This window comes from Schistocerca serialis, chromosome 4 (genome assembly GCF_023864345.2).
Source record: "Schistocerca serialis cubense isolate TAMUIC-IGC-003099 chromosome 4, iqSchSeri2.2, whole genome shotgun sequence".
Lineage (NCBI taxonomy): Eukaryota > Metazoa > Arthropoda > Insecta > Orthoptera > Acrididae > Schistocerca > Schistocerca serialis.
Window position 1 is genome coordinate 563,649,009 of NC_064641.1, and position 20,153 is coordinate 563,669,161.

A 20,153-nucleotide genomic window follows, 5' to 3' on the forward strand; every position below is an offset into this window, starting at 1 on the left:
GAAAGGAAACCACTGAAATCCGAAATCTGTAGCGGAATTGAACCAAAAACTTATGCTAGTATGATATTAATTATTACACTTTTAACTGCACTCACTGAAAAAACACACACAAACACACACACACACACACACACACACACACACACACACGCTCCAACCCTCGACCCCGTCAAGCAATCGACGTCTATTCTGCAGTATAGTGGTATGTGGTACGTACGTAAGAAAATGAGTGGGGCAGTGTGCAGTGGCAGGGAGTAGTGTATCACGTGACACATCAGCCATAGCGTCATTGTACCTCGTATGTATTTAGCCTGAATTTCAGGGTGTGTATTGAATATTCAGCGATGATTTTCATGTTATTTCATGTATGGCCAAGGTCCTTAACCACTGTTGTATTCAATATAGGTGGCATAAAGAAAATGGGGTAGTATTATGTAAAGAGAAGCAATAGTTTGTTTGCTATTTAATTGCAATGATATCATGCAGGTGCAATGTTGACTTAATATCAAAATAAACACGGCTTCTGCGTTTTAATTTCCTTGGCGTATTCTGCAGAACGTCAACGAAATATGGATTAAAATAAAAAAATCCTTTTGGTGTGCTACAGTGTTTTATCACTCTATTCTCCACTAGTTTAGTGTGTTATGTCTCGAGAGAAACCACGGATTGCAGGAGACATGTAAGAAGTGTTGAATTGCCGCGAGCTAAGAGGTGTACTCACCGATGTGCTTGGACTCGTTGAAAGCCTCGGGTATCTTGCGCGTGAGCACGGCGTACACGGTGCAGACGACGATGAGCACGATGGGGTAGCCGAAGGCGATCATGTAGGAGGCGTCGATGTGTGACGAGCACACCAGGTGGTTGTCCTCGCGCGTCGGGTAGTGGTGCACGGCGCGCGGCGGCGACACCAGGATCCACACGCCGTTGATCAGAACCTGCCGGCAGCCGTAGTTTAGAAACAAAACCGCTGCGTCGTAAAGTTTTAACAACCACCTCGAAAAAATAAACTTGCATTTCTGAGTTTTGTTTCTTTGAAGGTACATGTCTGCAGTTCTGGTAAATACCGAAACTCCTCGCCACAGTATCACCGAGCGTCGCTAGAGGAGCAAGGACCAAACGGCGGAGCCGACTGTTGAAGTAGAGATGGTCTGTACCACTGTAGTTTGACTCATCTACTGGCGTTCTGTGGTTCTGTGGCATGGGGATTTCAGTACTCACCAGAACTGCAGACATGTGCTTGCAAACAAACAACACTTAATTAGGCAACTTTATTTTTTCGACGTGAGTTTCACTCGTGCAGGAAAACAAGATGATTGAAGCGTGAAAGCTATTCACAGTCAATTTATATCGCATTGCAGTTTCTTCTTTCATTTTAAGAAGCATTCCTGTTACGTACTGAACACATATAATTAACACACTTTTTTTTGAATTTTCGCCATGGAAATCGTCTGAAATTGGTATTGATAACTGGTTTATTGTTACTATACATGGTCAACTACTGTTCAGTAAGGCAAAATAATTATTGTAATAACTATGCTCGTCAGTGAGCAATGACGTAATGCCAGCCGCAGTAATTAAGGTGCAGTCTGCCTTTGGCAAGGCATCAGTATAGACGCACTATTGCGTTTCCACGTGCAGAGCGAGAGTTCGCCTTGTTTACGTTCTGACGTCCGTTACTTACATGCCGGCTTAGCGTCTACGATACGTAGTGAACCGCTACCTTAAACTTACACTCAAATTTGCCTTCTGCAACGACTATGTCCGACTCAAGGCACTCCAGGTTGAATGTTTTCTAAGACATGAAGTCAAGATCCCGGCGACCGACTTTACAGGAATAAAGTTGTCGATCGTGAATAGCAAGGTCTATGTTAAAATCGTCAATGACGCGGCGTGCGAACACATCCTACTCGAGACTAAACAGGGGCTCCACTTCTATCATGCCTGTAAGCACTGTGGGACTTAACATCGTAGGTCATCTGTCCCCTAGACATAGAAATACTTAAACCTAACTCACCTAAGGACATCAAACACGTGCGTGCCCTAGGCAGGATTCGAACCTGCGACCGTAGCAGCAGCGCGGTTCCGGACTGAAGGGCCTAGAACCGCTCGGCCACAGTGGCCGACGGCGTGATCATCGACCACGCAGGTTCAGGCATACGTACGCTATGCGTTTTCGAATTGCCATTCGAACTTCCAGCAGAGAAAGTTGTCGCGGCACGCCGATCATATGGCACAGTCCATGGCCATACTGAGGAGAAATAGACACAATTTTGGAGATATCGTCTCCTAAACGGCGTCCGGCAGACAATCATTGATGTCGGCAACCACATTCCGTCCTACCTACAGATTGGAGGATACCGTGCAATAATCGTGCTCGACCGCCAGCCTAAGACTTGTTCCGGGTGGGCCAAAGAAAGCCACTTTAGATTAGAATACCTACTGGGGCTCATTACGCAACTGACAGCCGCCGACGGGCCACCCTCGTCGTAAACAATGTTGTTCCCGGAGACCAACGCACCTGCTCTCGCTTCTCCTGCCGCCTCGCAACGACACCCGCACACTACAACTGAGCCAGAGCATATCCCTACGGAGGGTAGCTCGGACGGCCTGCTGTCTCGCTGGCCGTCGACCTCGCTCCGATGGCGCAGATGCTGCAGACTGTTGACCCAGTCCTCCCCAACAAGATGGAGATCGACTCGCTCATCATCCCCACAGCAGCCTTGTTGACGAAGCGATGCGAATTCCTGCCATTATTGGACACAGATGGTCATGTGGGGAAATAATGTTCTCCGAAAGGTAGCAAGAGAAGGTGGCGAGCCGTCTCTGGCAGAGATATAGCAGGACGAAGAAGAGGCCGAACGACGCTCACAAAACGGCCTCTGCCGAAGGAGACGATGTGAGTGTGGCGACACCTACCGGTGTGCCTACGCCCGTCCCACCCCCTAGCAACGTGAAGACACTGACGTATTTAATAGGTTAATTTACTCTCTCGATACCATATCATGAACCACTACTCCATCTTCAGAGGACCATATGGACGATACACCAGCGTCTGCCTCCAAGGCATCAACAATCAACACCAGCAACATCAGTTCACAGTTGAAAATCCGTCGTATGTGGGAAATGTTCTGGGCTTCTGATATCAATATTGCCCTCCTGCAGGAAGTCCCCCATGCCTCCACAGGTGATCCCATAGACCATGGAGTGCCCACCTACTTCTGCAAGGGAATTCCTGTCACCTTTCTTCCATCAGTTGGGGCGTGGCTCTCACTGCCATGGAGACGAGCTTCATTAATGTTTATGCCTCATCAGGCACCACCCAATGACATGAAAGAATCCGGTTTTATTCTGAAGACATCGCCCCCTGTATTTAGAGCGATATAAACACTGCCTGCTAGGAGTGATATAACTGCTTTCTGCATCCAAAAGATCAGGCTCTCCACTATGCGATCTGCCAGGAACTACTTTAGTGGTGTGAGACCTCTTGCTCTGCGATATGTGGGAAGTCCGACATGGAGACCGACTTGGCCATTCCGCAAGCCATCTAGACAGGATATCTTTCGTATGATCTTACACTGCCACTGCCCTTTTATGACCACTGCTCTTACATCGAGTCACCAAGACATGGGCAGCCTGTGAGCGATGCCTTCCCAGATACTGCTGAACGCTAATGTGGTGGGTGGACTGCACCAAGCCAGAGATCAGGAGGACACTAATGAGATATGGAAAAGAATTGGATGAATGGCATCAAAACACCATCAACTTCTAATGTGTCATCCTCCAAGATCTGGATGCCCACCATAAACCCCAGAAAACCAGATGGAATGGCACAGAACTAAGGGAAGGATTATTGTGCAGAGGTGCCACAAATTGAAGAGGGTGGTGGCACAAATTCGACACCATGACCAAGTGGGATTGGGAATTTCATCCATGCATCACATTAGTCCGATGAACGACGGCATCGTAGATAGATCATTGACACACTGGTCAAGCCACAGTCTGTGGATTGTCAAACAGAAGGACATCATTTACACGTTCGTCGAGCACACTGGCACAATTACAGGAAAGAGGATGATGGCTCCATCTTCCAATATGTCATGTGAACCCTCACCCACTTGGAGACGGATACTTTACCATTGGGGGTCACATGAGATGAAGTCGACGACACACTCTATGAGGTTGCAATTAACAAAAAATGTGTGAACTCTTATGGGATTTAGCTGCTAAGGTCATCAGTCCCTAAGCTTACACACTACTTAACCTAAATCATCCTAAGGACAAATACATACACCCATGCCCGAGGGAGGACTCGAACCTCCGCGGGACCAGCTGCACAGTCCATGACTGCAGCGCGCCAGACCGCTCGGCTAATCCCGCGCGGCTGCAATTAACAGATCGCTCGACATTGACAGCCTACCGACTGAGTTTTACTGAGCCCTTTGGAAGCTCATGGCATTGCAGTGGACGATTATGTTCCAGAAATTCATGACATCTGACCAAGCAGTGTGGCCTGCCTCTGCTGAGGGCCTACGCCAATCCCGTGGTTCGACGGTCACAAACTATCTAACGCTCACTCTGCTCAATGTAGATTACAAGATCTTCGCCAGCTTACAGGTAATGCACCTCCCATCGATACTTCCGCACATCCCCTGCGCAGAACAAACGACGCTAGGGGATAGGTTGACATACAGACTGCCACAGGCGAATGCTGCTACTTAACTGGGAATACGTGCAGCGGCCGTCGCTATAGATTTCGATAGCACCTTCGCTAAAGTGAGCCAACATTTCCAATTTTCGGTCACAACTTGCATAGACATCCCACCTCCCATCACTGGCGTCCTCCAGCCTCTTTACAGTGGTGCAATTTCCCGAGTCCAAGTCAGCGAACGTTTGGCAAGGCAGGTAAGCATCCGCTACTTTGTTCGGCAAGGGTGCTCCATCTCTACCCCCTGTATGCTATTGTCCTGTCGACCGAGCTACCTTGACTCACTCTTCGCAAACACAAGTTCTGTTGCTAGGCATATACTGATGACCTCACTTCCCATCCACTCCAGCTCTGAGATCCGAGCAATCCTCTAACTGATCACGTGTTATGGGGTTGTTGCAGGCAATGCAATGAACGTGGTCAAATATTCAGCAATGTACCTTGGACAAGTCCTTCAGAAAGATGAGGTGGCAACTCTGCCACTAATGTGGAACTTCCGGTACCTGGGCGTTACCTTTACCCCCAGCGTCAGATGCACAGAAAACACGAATTTCCGTCTCCTGTTACACATCATCCACAACGAAGTCTACCAGAACCTCTGGAGACCCTTCAACATGTTAACTTTCTTAGTTGTCCATATCACACAGGTGCTCCCTCTGCCGATGGCGATTAGGTGCGACCTTTATGTGGACCTTGGGTGTTATGGCTGGCTCCATGTTTAAAGTCCGTTATGAGTCTCACCCTGCCAGCCATGGAAAGGTGCCTCGGACTTGTCAACATCTGGATGTAAGCTGCGGCCTTGTGTATGAGTACAAAGGGAATACAAAGCACCGGATGGAGCACGTCCCTAACACGCAGTTTGCATAAGATCCCCCTGCCTTCGTCTACCTCACCGCCTGTGTCTGTGGGCCAAACCACGCCTCACCTCACATTTCGCCCTTCTTCGTCGCTACATCTGCACACACACCGGCCTCCCAGACACACGGTCGGCTAGGAATTTTTGCATCTTTCTATTGCGCCGTGTTCCTCGTAAGAAACTGGCGGTGTACATGTAGAGTACCATCCCCAGCCCTTCCTTCCTACCGACGTTTGGACGATGTGGTATCACACAGACAACAGCAAACTTACCACAAAACAGCGACTGTGCAATATCGATTTGTCAGATTCCCGTTTTTTCAGCAACTCGACAGTAATGATCACCGTCTGACCTGCGCCCCTTGCACGACGTTGACAATTCGTGTATCAAAAGATTGTCTGCTACGTGTGCGTGCCCACTGATGCGATCGAACCGCATATATTTCTATACCTGATGAACACATATTTTACCACCGCCAAATATCATGTCATTATGTGGGTAAAGGAGTGGACAGTCAGTTACCTTTTTCGTGAGGGAGCAAAATACCGCCTCGAATTCTGGAAGCCGGCCGGAGTGGCCGAGCGGTTCTAGACGCTACAGTCTGGAACCGCGCGACCACTACGGTCGCAGGTTCGAATCCTGCCTTGGGCATGGATGTGTGTGATGTCCTTAGGTTAGTTAGGTTTAAGTGGTTCTAACAAGGGAAGTTCCCCATCGCACCCCCCCTCCCCCTTCCCCCCCCAGATTTAGTTACAAGTTGGCACAGTGGATAGGCCTTGAAAAACTGAACACAGATCAATCGAGATGGGGAGGTTCCCTTGTAAGTTCTAGGGGACTGATGACCTCAGAAGCTAAGTACCATAGTGCTCTGAGCCATTACTTTGACTTCTGGAACTATTTACGAACAGCCCATGCAACGCTCGAACGCAAGCAGCACGCAGCACTCTTCGAAGGGTCACTTAGTTGGGGCGTACCGGGATCTGGGGACACCAACTCCCACCTCCGGCACTATCTGATATTCAAACACCTATGATAGATTCCAACCCTCGACCTCCGCGGATGGGAGGGCACGCCATAAGCGGGTTGCATTTATTTAAGTATTTATTTATTTTTTCAGTCTTCTGTGTTTTCTACTACTTAGGTGATGTACGCTCCCTACAATTTTATAATAGTAAAAAAAATATAAATAAAAAAATTAATAAAATAAACAAGAAAAGTAAAAATAAATAAAGATGCCTTACACTACTGTTGTTTTCCATGTTTTCCACTTTCCTATGAGACATTATGTCAGTGGCTGTGAGGGGGGACTCTTGTTTTGGACCCTGCCCACTCTGCCTCCCCCCCCCCCCCCCTCCCCTCCGTCACCGCCCGAGCCTCCGTTTGGCCTTTCCATAAATATGCAAATAAATAACTAAATAAACAGTTGTTAACGCACGCCCGTGCGGTTGCGCTCGATTCGAACGCAGATGATTGGCTTAACTTTCACTGCTTGTATTTGGCCGGCAAGAGGAAGAGGGGTGGTGGTGCAGAGTGATGATCACCAGATTTTCCGCCAACGTCCTCGGTTTAATTCCAAACCTCTCTACAGTGTCTCATTAAGCGAGGATGGGGGCGTTCACTCTCTTCCCCTCTCTCATCATACAACACGAATATAATACTGCGGCCGGCCGGAGTGGCCGAGCGGTTAAAGGCGCTACAGTCTGGAACCGCGCGACCGCTACGGTCGCACGTTCGAATCCTGCCTCGGGCATGGATGTGTGTGATGTCCTTAGGTTAGTTAGGTTTAAGTAGTTCTAAGTTCTAGGGGACTGATGACCACAGCAGTTAAGTCCCATAGTGCTCAGAGCCATTTGAACCATATAATACTGCACTACACACGCATCCAAGCTCTACAACATTACGTATGACACAACTCCCTCATATCCTGAGGGAAGGGGCTAATGTGCGCTGAGGAAGAACATCCTTTCCAACAGGCGGCTGGACCCACCGCCCGAGATATCCAGGCCAATAGTACCATTGACATTTTAGTAGTATAATTATGATTTAATCGGTTTGTTGCGAAATTACCTTTGTTTTTATGAAAACACCTTCACAACAGTGAGAGAGCCTGTGATACACAAACACCAGAACTTAAACATAAAACACAGGGCCATTGGACAACCTGTAAACAAATTACTTACAATTTTTTTCACATGTTCAGTCTGTTCGCCAGCGTACAATACAGCGCGTAACAAATGTAGAATTGTTCCGGTAGAGACGCTGTCCGAGTATCGACCATATGATCACGGAAGAGTGACACAGCGGTTTACATCCGACGGTCTTTCACGCTCAAGAATCCCAGGAATTTGGTGGACTATCTCCAAGGCTGCAGACGTATTAATAATGAGATCCACATGGGTTCCTATATGAGTCTCGTAAAGTAGGCTGTTCACATGCCCCCACAAGAAGAAACAGTCCATTGTATTCATGTCTGGCGACGGAGATGACATCGAAGCAGGAACGCCTCAGCCAATTCACTGTAATTCAAACTGTACATCAATGCGGTTCCTAACATCGAGTACAGACTTTGCTCGTACGTTGAAACCAAATAAGCCGACAAATTCCCATTGGCGCATCTTCCAGGACCTGTAAGAAGGCGTGGATCATGACGACTCCGTTCAGTTTATCGGAAAGTACGTCAGGTCCAATCACATAATCGTTGACAATACTACCTCACCACATTCACAGCAAACTTTTGTTGACAGCATCAGGATACCACTTTGTGTGGGTTTTAGTTACCCCACACGTGGCTATCCTTGCTGTCGAACATACTCCCTCTTGTAATTGTGCACTCTGTAAACAACACAAAAGCAAAAGAAATGGCTCTGAGCACTATGGGACTTAACTTCTGAGGTCATCAGTCCCCTAGAACTTAGAACTATTTAAACCTAACTAACCTAAGGACATCACACACATCCATGCCCTAGGCATAATTCGAACATGCGACCGTAGCGGTCCCGCGGTTCCAGACTGTAGCGCCTAGAACCGCTCGGCCACCCTAGCCGGCCCAACACAAAAGCAGCTAAACTGTGGTTTCCTGCACTTATTGTGGGGACCCATTTGCAAACTCTACTCCGCATGGAATGACCGCTGCGTGCAATGAATGCACCTTGTGCGGTGATACTGCTGCAGTAGTTGTGCATCTCCGCAAAACAATTTTTGGCCCTTGTTATGAGATCGTAGAACGCCGCAACTACCGGTGGCACCTTTGTCACAATCTAATTGTAACACATGCTCTTCCAAATGGATTGTTATGGCATATCTCCCATGCCCAGTATCTTCGATCCTAGCACCTAAAGCTTCGGTTTCTCACGCGCACCTACGTACAGATGTAACAACCAAACAAATCACATCACCAGATATGGGAAACGCAGAGAAAATGTGCGTTTTATGATACATCGGTACGTAGTGGGCTTCGGGAATGAGTAGCCAGCAGTAAATAGAGGCGCGAGACAGTCAGTAGTTAACAGAGTTGTCGGAGTCCAGGCAACGAGTGCACGTAACAGTGAAACTCGGAGCAGGTGAAGAAGACTGAATCGGCCATCAAAATTTTTTGTATAAAATGGAAACAATAATTCACCTGAACACCTGGTAGTACGCTATGCGAAAATGCTACGATGTGGTTGCCGTCGCTGCGGGAGCAACTCAGCTTTGTCTTTGTGCCCCTATCCCATTTCATTCAAGGAACACACACACGAGGTGAACGTCGGTTAACTCATCACTAATAAATTTATGGCTGCTGCTATCTATCACTGTTAAGGTACAACTAACACTATCGGAAAACAAATCCAAGATGGAACCGACCAACAAGGAATACAAGCTTGAGGGGGAAGGGTAAAGTGGGTATTTGTGCGGTCGACAGCACGTAAGGTGAGTGTATGGAACAGGTTTGTTTTAAAACAAGTGAGATAGAGTATACCGTAGCCACTTGTTCTGTTGCGCAGATATTTTCAGTGCAATATAGATACAAAGAAGAATGGGGATCAGAAAAGAAATGAAATGCAAGTACCTTATGACGAACCACTGAAGACCGTGGTTCACTTTCACCAAGGTACTTACATTCTCTGTCCAGCAATAATCTCAAAATATTTATTGGTTGATTTCGGGTTCATCCTGTAGACACAATCAGTTGACAGGTAATCATCGTAAGCGTTAATCTGTAAGTCTTCATGAAACTTTTTTATTGAGGTGTTTGAATTGGAAGGCGATACAAAAACACTACCGTCCAATACCATCGATATCCTGGTCTTGAAGAAACTTAGAATATCTTATGAGCTCAAACGTACGGGGGCATGCTGAAAAGGAATGCATCCGAATTTTTATGTGAAAATTCTCAGTTTTTTAAATAAAACAAACGTTCTGAACATTCTACATGTTTCGTCTTCACTTCTACATATTTATTTCTCAATACAGTCACATTTCTCCCAAGTGATGCCAGTTTGTTGATGCCGTCAATGTAGAATGTTTGTCTTTATTGACGGAAACACAACCTCACATTTGCCTGCAAAGCTTCATCACTATCAAAGTAAAGCCCACGAAAACTATCTGTAAGTTTTGGAAACCGATGATTATCGGATGGGACCAACTCGGGACTGTATCTAGGACGATCGATAACAGCGAATCCCAGATGTCGAATTGCTGCAGATGTAGCATCGCTAGTGCGTCTTCTGACATTGCAATGCTGAAGGAGGGGTTGCTTCATGTGTGGACCAATTCTTAGAGTTCGAAACTCGATTAAGCACACTGTTTCTCACACATAGACATAGCTACATTACACATCACCGTGTTACACTCTACAGTTCGGAGCCCTCTAGCGGCAGAAGGATGCAAATATCTAGACATGAAAAATAAAGTTATAGAATGTTAATTACGTCTGTTTTATTTCAACAGATTTAAGAATTTACACATAAAAAATAGGACGCAGTAACTTGAATTCTACCGAGTCACACAAAACCTCTAGGCTGTAAGAAGTCTTAAGAATAGCTAAAAATGTATTGACACTTGAATGTTTTCTGAGGCCAGTACGGAATTGGACGGTAATAGTGCTAAAGTCCGTAGTTAATTTTAATGTTGGAGAAGGTTTACGCTTGCATACATTTGGCAATAATTTCATAATTTTTATCACTCTCCTTTTATATAGTTTTTACAATTGCGTTTTTTAGTACCATTGTTCTATTGAAAGACGAGGGACAACATAAGCAACACAGCGAGATAGAAAATAGATCATTAAGTGCACTTGGTGCCCATTAGTCTGTGGTGATCGCCAGAACATCTTGAACTGCTAATATGAAACGTCAAGCAAGTCTTGCATTCCAAGGAACATTGTGATGATTGACATGACGGTATTTGTCTAAGTGATGTGATAGCATTTACTATAAAATATTATTTTGTGAAATGATTAGTCGGTCACAGGATTCTTAACTTGGTTTGAAGTGGTTGAATTCGTCACTTTTTTTGGTCGTCACTCTTTTGACTGGTTTGACGCGGCCCGCCACGAATTCCTCTCCTGTGTTAACCTCTTCATCTCAGAGTTGCACTTGCAGTCTACGTCCTCAGTTATTTGCTGGATGTATTCCAGTCTCTGTCTTCCTCCACAGTTCTTGCCCACTACAGCTCCCACTAGAACCATGGAAGTCGTTCCCTCATGTCTTAACAGGTGTCCTATCATCCTGTCCCTTCTCCTTATCAGTGTTTTCCACATGTTCCTTTCCTCCCCGATTCTGCGTAGAACCTCCCCATTTCTTACACTCCTTACTCCTTACACTCCTTACATTCCTTACAGCACCACATCTCAAATGATTCGATTCTCTTCTGTTCCGGTTTTTCCACAGTCCATGTTTCACTACCATACAATGCTGTACTCCACAAATACATTCTCAGAAATTTCTTCCTCAAATTAAGGCCGATATTTGATATAAGTAGACTTCTCTTGGCCAGGAATGCCCTTTTTGACATTGCTGGTATGCTTTTGATGTCCTCCTTGCTCCGTCCGTCATTGGTTGTCTTACTGCCTAGGTGGCAGAATTCCTTAACTTCATCTGCTTCGTGACCATCAATCCTGACGTCAAGTTTCTCGCTGTTCTCATTTATACTTCTCATTACCTTCGTCTTTCTTCGACTTTTTGGTCGTCACTCTTTTGAGTGGTTTGATGCGGCCCGCCACGAATTCCTCTCCTGTGCTAACCTCTTCATCTCAGAGTTGCACTTGCAGTCTACGTCCTCATTAGACTGTTCATTCCGTTGAGCAGATGATGTAATTCTTCTTCACTTTCATTCAGGATAGCAATGTCATCAGCGAATATTATCACTGATATCCTTTCACCTTGAATCTTAATTTCACTCATGACCCTTTTTTAAATTTTTATCGTTGCTTACTCGACGTACAGATTGAACAGTAGAGGCGAAACGCTACATCCTTGTCTTACACTCTTTTTAATACGAGTACTTCGTTCTTGCTGGTCCACTCACCCGTCTCTCACCATAGTTAACCCCTATTTTTCTCAGATTTTCGAACATCTTGTACCCTTTTACATTGTCGAACGCTTTTTCCAGATCTACAAATCCTATGAACGTGTCTTGATTTTTCTTTAGCCTTGCTTCCATTATTAACCGGTATGTCAGAATTGCCTCTCTCATGCCTTTACCTTACCTAAAGCGAGACTGATCGTCATCTAACGCTTCCTCAATATTCTTTTCCATTCTTGTGTATATTTTTCTTGTCAGCAACTTGGATGCTTGAGCTGCTAAGCTGATTGTGCGGTAATTCGCGCACTTTTCAGCTCCTGCCGTCTTCGGAATTTTGTGCTTGATGCTTTTCCGAAAGTCCGATGATATGCGCCAGACTCCTACAATCTATACACCAACGTGAATAGTCGTTTTGTTGCCACTTCCCCCCAACGATTTTAGAAATTCTGGCGGAAGGTTATCTATCCCTTCGTCCTTATTTGATCTTAAGTCCTCCAAAGCTCTTTTAAATTCTGATTCTTTACTGGGTCCCCTATCTCTTCTGAATGGACTCCTGTTTCTTCTTCTATCACATCAGACAAATTTTCCTCCTCATAGAGGCTTTCAATGTATTTTTTCCACCTATCCGCTCTAGCGTCTGCATTTAGCAGTGGAATTCCCGTTGCACTTTCAATGTTATCACCCTTGCATTTAATGTTACCGAAGGTTGTTTTGACTTTCCTGTATGCTGAGTCTGTCTTTCGGACAGTCATTTCTTTTGCGATGTCTTCACATTTTTCCAGCAGCCATTTCGTATTAGCTTCACTGCACTTCCTATTTATTTCATTCCTCAGTGACTTGTATTTCTCTATTCCTGAGTTTTCCAGCTTCTGTGGTGGCCCTTTTTCGAGATGTCCATTCGTCTTCAACTGTACTGCCTACTGACCTACCCCCTATTGCTGTATTTATAGCCTTAGAGAACTTCAAGCGTATCTCATCATTCTTCCGTATACCACTTCTTTGAGTATTGATTCTTCCTGATTAATGTCTTAAACTTCAGCCTATTCTTCATCACTACTATATTGTTATCTGAGTCTATATCTGCTCCTGGGTACGTCTTACAATCCAGTGTCTGATTTCGGAGTCTCTGTCTGACCGTGATGTAATCTAATTGAAATCTGCCGGTATCATCCGGCCTTTTCCAAGTACACCTCTTCGTCTTGTGATTCTTGAACAGAATATTCGCTATTACTAGCTGAAACTTGTTACAGAACTCAATTAGTCTTTCTCCTCTCTCATTCCTTGTCCTAAGCCCATGTTCTCCTTTAACCTTCTACTTCTTCCGCTACAACTGCATTCGAATCTCCCATGACTATTAGATTTTCATATCCCTTTACGTAATGTATTACCCTTTCAATATCCTCATACAATTGCTCTGTCTCTTCATCTTCAGCTTGCGACATCGGCATGTATACCTGAACTATCGTTGTCGCGGCTGGTCCCGGCGGAAGTTCGAGTCCTCCCTCGGGCATGGGTGTGTGTGTGTTTGCCCTTAGGATAATTTAGGTTAAGTAGTGTGTAAGCTTAGGGACTGATGACCTTAGCAATCTCATAAGATTTCACACACATTTGAACGCTTTTTTATCGTTGTCGGCGTTGCTATGCTGTCGATTGTGATAAGAACAACCCTATCACTGAACTGTTCACAGTGACGCACTCTCTGTCCTACCCTCCTATTCATAACGAATCCTACTCCCGTTATGTCATTTTCTGCTGCTGTTGATATTGCACTATACCCATCTAACCAGAAATCCTTGTCTTCTTTCCACTTCACTTCACTGACCCCAACTACATCTAGATTGAGCCTAGCACTTCCTTTCACAGATTTTATAGTTTCCCGCCCACGTTCAAGCTTCTGACATTCCACGCCCCGACTCGTAGAACGTTATCCTTCCGTTTATTATTCAATCTTTTTCTCATTGTAACCTCCCCCTTGGCAGTCCCGTTCCAGAGATCCGAATGGGGGACTATTCCGGAATCTTTTGTTAAAGGAGAGATCATCATGACACTTCTTTCAATTACAGGCCACATGTCCTGTAGATACGCGTTACGTGTCTTTAATGCAGTGGTTTCCATTACCTTCTGCATCCTCATGCCATTGATCATTGCTGATTCTTCCACCTTTAGGGGCAGTTTCCCACCCCAAGGACAAGAGAGTGCCCTGAACCTCCGTAAGCCCCTCCACCCTCAAACTTCTACCGTAGAAAATATCTGATACTGGTAACATATATTTTTATGTTGTATTGTGCAGGATCGGTTCGAAAACAATTTATACAGACAAGTGACTTATAATTTGACGTCTCCCCCGCCCGCTTTTCCCTCCCACGCCTTCACCCGTGTCAATTTTCGCTGCCAATAGGCACTGCATATAAATCTTGCACTTGGGCGGCCTTCTAACCTCGGCGCTCCAAGCAGCGATTCAACGATTTGTGTCGCTTAGACCTTAAACCGATCCTGAGCATTGAGCCTATATTTATAGGTCTGTGGTATTACATAAATCCTAGGAAACACTTTCGAAACGGTGGTATTCTGACCTGAACTGAATTAAACACGTAATTCCCTATCACTGGGGATACCACTTATTACGAACAACATGTCAACTCCATAAAATGCCTCTGTAACGATTAAATGCCAGATTATGGGTCCAGAGGTCTCATGTTCGATAACCGGTTCGATAACTCGGTTACTCATTTTTATCCGTCGCGTACCACTTCATTCACAGCCAGAAGTCATTTTCAACATGAGAAATACCTAGTTGCAAGGGTGTTAGAAGACCACGTTAAACTGTAGGTCCTCGTTTAAAGGTCTGTCGAACTGCAGCGAGTAGCATGGCAGTGTGTAATGCAACTATGTCGTTGCGTGAGAAGCAGCGTGCTGCAATCGAGTTACGAACTCGAAAAGTTCGTCTACACATGGAGCACCTTCTTCAGCATGACAATGCCAGACCACATACGACACTCCGACGCCTTGAGTCAGTCATCGATCATCCTCCATAAAGTGCTGATATTTCCCAACTCGATTTTCATAACTTAAAGGTTGCCTTCGAGGATTTCACTTTGATGTGATTATGTTGAAAAAAAAATGTAGACATGAAGAATAAGATGTAGAATGTTAATAACGTTTGTTTTAAATAAAAAACGCTTTAAGGATTCACATAAAAAATTCAGAGGCATTACTTTCCAGCCGACTATTGTACGTGCAAGGTAGAATTCCGTCAGTGTCCTCTCGAATTCTACGAAGGAAAACAGGATGCGACACTGAGAATAAGTCCTGACTGACTCTCTCTCACTCGGAGGACACTAGCAGTCCATTTTCCTCTTCAGTCAGTATAGCTCCGTGGAATAGGAAAGCAGACTAAATACCCTATCGTGAAATTAATTTCTGTCAGTGCTCATAAAACTGCAGAGTGCGAAGACTTGTCTTATTGTTGGGTTATACCTTTGTTTTGAGCCTGACAACAGATTCGTACTGGACAGTTTTTTTTCCTAGATAAATACACATTTTGGGAGACCACGGATCCCCGAAGGTAGCTCCCTTGTATGAACTGTAACACGTACAAAGTACCATTCTGTGATCACCACTACTCAAAGTTAGTCACAGTAAGCTGGGAATTTCCTCATCAGCCACTATTTTCACAAGACTGCTGTACACAGTAGAAAAAGACAGTGACGTTAGCTAAATACAACGAACTTCTCCCCCATTTTATTAAAAAATGGAGTTGTTGGATAATACACGTCCCGATATGGTTGGCAGACTGTCGTTATTGGACAAGTCCTGGCAGTGTGTAGCTACGAGAAGGGTGGTGAGGCAGAGGGAAGAGAGGAAACGTTTCCACCCAAAATATTTCTGTCTACTATGCTGACAGTGTAGCTTATCGGCAGTTGATGTTTCCGGTGTGAATTGGTAATCTACATACTACGTTGGACATAGTGTTTGATTAGCATTTTATATCCGATAAACTCAGTCATCCACATAACGGAAGGAAAAAATTCGATGAAAGGTGTCGATTGATATAGCACAATGCTGAATAGCGCAGCAAAGTTTCTGCAGTAAGCTACGAGTCTGTATAATCTTGCACCTTTCGTAGTGATGGAAGATGCTTGGAGTACCAATTATTAAGAACTTCAAGGAGGAAAATAAATGCTTTCTGTTCCCCCTCTTTTCGTTTATTTTTCTTATTCTCTCAACTATGTTTATTGTTTTCGACTGTACATGCTATCACATGTCTTAGTCTTCAGGCAAAAGCACGCAGGACTCGATGTGCATCCGCAGCGTATATCATATCATACAGAGCATTAGGAAACTGCACTGAAATACGAACGTTTTCCTGTTGCTCTCTGTCATATGATATACGTTGCGGATGAGCATCGAGTTCTGTATCCTTGCGCATGAAGAATGGTCCATGTGTGCTAGAAATTTGCAGCATGTAAACTAGGATACAATAAATTCAGCTGCAAGGAGACCACACGATTTTCGCATATTTTTGTATTTATAGTACGTGAAGATCAGAACTCAAATATCAACCAACCAAAGCGGATCCATGCAAGTCTCAAAAAGTATTGAGAAAATAGACTTAAGTTTTTCAGAATCTTTTAACATCTTAAAATTAGGTCGATTTCACGATAGGTAGTGTGGGTATATGGCAGAATGCTCGCTCGCCATGTGTCTGTATGTGGGGGTGGATGGGGGGGGGGGGGGGGGGGAGGGGCATTTGTGGCGCCAGCGCTCGATTCCTGGCCACTGCAAATATTTAAAGTGAGGTTCATGTTCTGCGAGCATTGCTCGTTATAAATATTTTTTTTATAAAAGATCAGAGTTCAAGACTTTACATTTACAATGAAAGCTGGATTTTGTATGCCATATGCATTTAGAAACAAGAAAAGGCGCACTTTTCAGAAAACGTAATTAGATATGTGTTAATTTGCACGTATTTGATGAATTTTATGTTTAAATCACGTAAATAAAAAAAACAAAAAATGTCCAAAACAAAACTCGAACCAGCGATTACCAGTCTCGAGCGCTACTGCTGTTTTCCATCTTTACGTATTTTACGCTTCACGGAAATACACCTTTGTTTAAAAATGTGCGTCAACCGGAAGTCGAACGAAGGCCCTATAGATGGCAGCGAAGCATTCTTCCACAGGATCACATAGCCTGGTGGAGAGCTGATCATACTTTGATACTCAAGTAGTTCAGGAAACTTCAAACTTCATTTTCTCGAGAATTTTTGAGAGTGGCGTCTAATGCTTTGGTCACTGGTATTTGAGTTCTGAACTTCACGCACCATACATATAAAGAATTACAAAAATCCGATTGCCGTGTGGTCTCCTCGTGAGTGAAGACGAGAAACAAATAAGAAGAGAGACATAAGAAATAATTATTTTACCTGTTTGGAATAAAATAACAATTTTGTAGAGTATAGTTCATAAATAATAAAATCCCAGAATGTACAGGGTGCGGCAATTAATAGCAGCACCGCAAAATACATCAACAACGACTATATGTATAGGCTGCCATTTTCGCTCATGTAAGTTAGGCCTATAGCGGACAAAGTGACGAAGTTTCCTGCATGTGCAAGTTATATTTTAACAGTTACAGATACCGAGTTATAATACTGCCTTTCTTTTGATAGAACTGTAGGATTTTGTTTGCGAAACTTGAAAGAGGTTTCCAAGAGATTTACAGCGACTTAATGTGGGTGCTAATTGATCGAAAGTGATAAGATAAACATCGGTGCTAATCACTGTCCCACTGTCAACGAGAAGAGATCTCTCAGACGTCCGCCCTGCTTCACTAAATATAAGCAAACGCGGAACTCAGGTACGGTCCGACAGTTGGTATATATTTTTAAATTCTTGTAATGTTAAGTGCTCAAAGTATTGACCTTGAGCACTGACACATACTACACACGTCAAAAAAAGTTTTGCATCACCCCGGTTCCCAGAACTCCTGAAGACAGACGTTGACTGTGGATATTGTATCACAGATACACACCCTTTGACAGTTCAGAGATGGAAAATCCATGCATGAGCAGCCCCTATTAGACGGAGATCGATCTCTGATGAAGGCACTCTTAGAAGCGGCCGAAACGTTTGCGACCGAGGACTGTTATTGCTTTAATTTTCAAAGCGATGGTGTTCGGACATGAAGGAGATACAGAACGACAGGAACTGTAGATGACATGTCTCGCTAGGGCAGCCCAAAAGCTACTGCTGAAATGGATGCCCGCTACCTACTGATTATGGCTCGGAGAAACCCTGACAGCAATGCCACTATGTTGAATAATGCTTTTCGTGCAGCCACAGCACGTCGTATTACGACTCAAATTGTGCGTAATAGGCTGCATGATGCGCAACTTCACTCCCGACGTTCATGGCGGGATCCATTATTCGGGGCCGACGTACGCCGTTTGTGGTCATGGTAGGCGCCGTAACGGCTGTAAGATACGTGGATGTCATCCTTCGACCGATAGTGCAACCATATCGGTAGCTTATTTGCGAGTCATTCGTCTTCGTGGACGACAATTCGAGCTTCGTCGTGCACATCTTGTGAATGATTTCCTTCAGGATAATGACATCGCTCTACTAGAATGGCCAGCATGTCATCCAGACATGCCTGGGATGGATTGAAAAGGGCCGTTTATGGACGACGTGACCCACCAACCACTCTGAGGGATCTACGTCGAATCGCCGTTGAGGACTGGGACAATCTGGACTAAGAGTGCCTTGATGAACTTGTGGATAATATGCCACGACGAATACAGCCATGCATCAATGCAAGAGGACGTGCTACTGGGTATGTCCAGCAATCTGGACCACCACCTCTGAAAGTCTCGCTGTATGATGGTACAACATGCAATGTGTTGTCTTCGTGAGCAATAAAAAAGGCGGAAATGATGTTTATGTTGATCTCTATTCCAGTTTTCTGTACAGGTTCCGGAACTCTCGCAACTGAGTTGATGCAAAACTTTTTTTTTGATGTGTGTATAAAGGGATTCCGATCAGACACCACTACAACTTTCTTTCTTTTCTCTAACGTTAATCTCGTTCGGTATGGGTCCGCTTTTTCAGGAGTTCGCGTTTGGCGGTCACAAGGCAGAAAATATCGCTGGTTGCACTTCACTTATAAGAATAATACTAAATCCAAACTAACATCAAGGAGTAGAAGGCGGCTAATAGCTTCCGCCAACCAGACTGGCTCTACTTGTTGTGGTTGGTCTCACCGACCCTGGGAGCAGCAACATGCAAACAACAGTGAGATCTCAAACAGTGGAGGTTTCAGTACTGGACACGGTTCACTCTACTTCAAACGTCCTGGGTTCGGTCGTCGGCTACAGCCCCTCGGTCCGACACTGCTACCACACCGCTAGCGGTCCCAGCCTGCCCTCGCGCTGTGGACCTCCTCGCTGATCGGTCCGGAGCCGAACTGCCTGACACACACGACGACCCAGAATACTATCCGTGGCACCAAAGATAGTATCACAGTACTGGCTATCGATAACCGCTGCTGCTGCCACTTGCGGACAAACAATACTAGCAACTCAGTGGCACCATTAACACATGAAGGAATCGAGACGCCACTATCGCTATTACACGACGCCAAGTTATGAACGGCAAGAACGCGAGCCACACACGCCTCAACCATTTTTATATGTCAGCTATTCTCAGCTCATCCCAATGATGCCAACATGAAGTCATGAAAGTATAAAACTTCTCCTACAAAGTATTTCATTTCTACATCGATTTGTCACTTTATTTTATGTCCCTCATACTTTCAAAGTGTAGTAAGGTCTGCTGATAAGTTTTACATACTGTAGTATCACATATTGATACCACCTCTCAGTCATGACAAAGTTGGCAACATAACTGCAAGTTTCCACCAGAAGCCTATAGCAATCGTGCGGGATCTGGTGGACCCAATGGAGCACACCCAGGTGAGCCACGCCTCCAGCGGCTCTGCACTACGAGCGTCCTGTCCCACCACGATAAACACTACTGGCCATTAAAATTGCTACACCAAGAAGAAATGCATATGATAACATGCAGTGTG

The 20,153-nt window shown here is 44.9% G+C and overlaps 1 protein-coding gene across 1 annotated transcript in view; it reads right to left on the bottom strand.

The window, feature by feature from the left end:
- The window catches only part of LOC126474016 (metabotropic glutamate receptor 4-like), an 873,060-nt gene that overhangs the window by 74,848 nt on the left and 778,059 nt on the right, over positions 1–20,153 (bottom strand). The window contains exon 11 of the mRNA XM_050101416.1: positions 722–935. Within this exon, the coding sequence (XP_049957373.1) occupies positions 722–935 (214 nt within the window). The remainder of the gene's footprint in view (positions 1–721; positions 936–20,153) is intronic.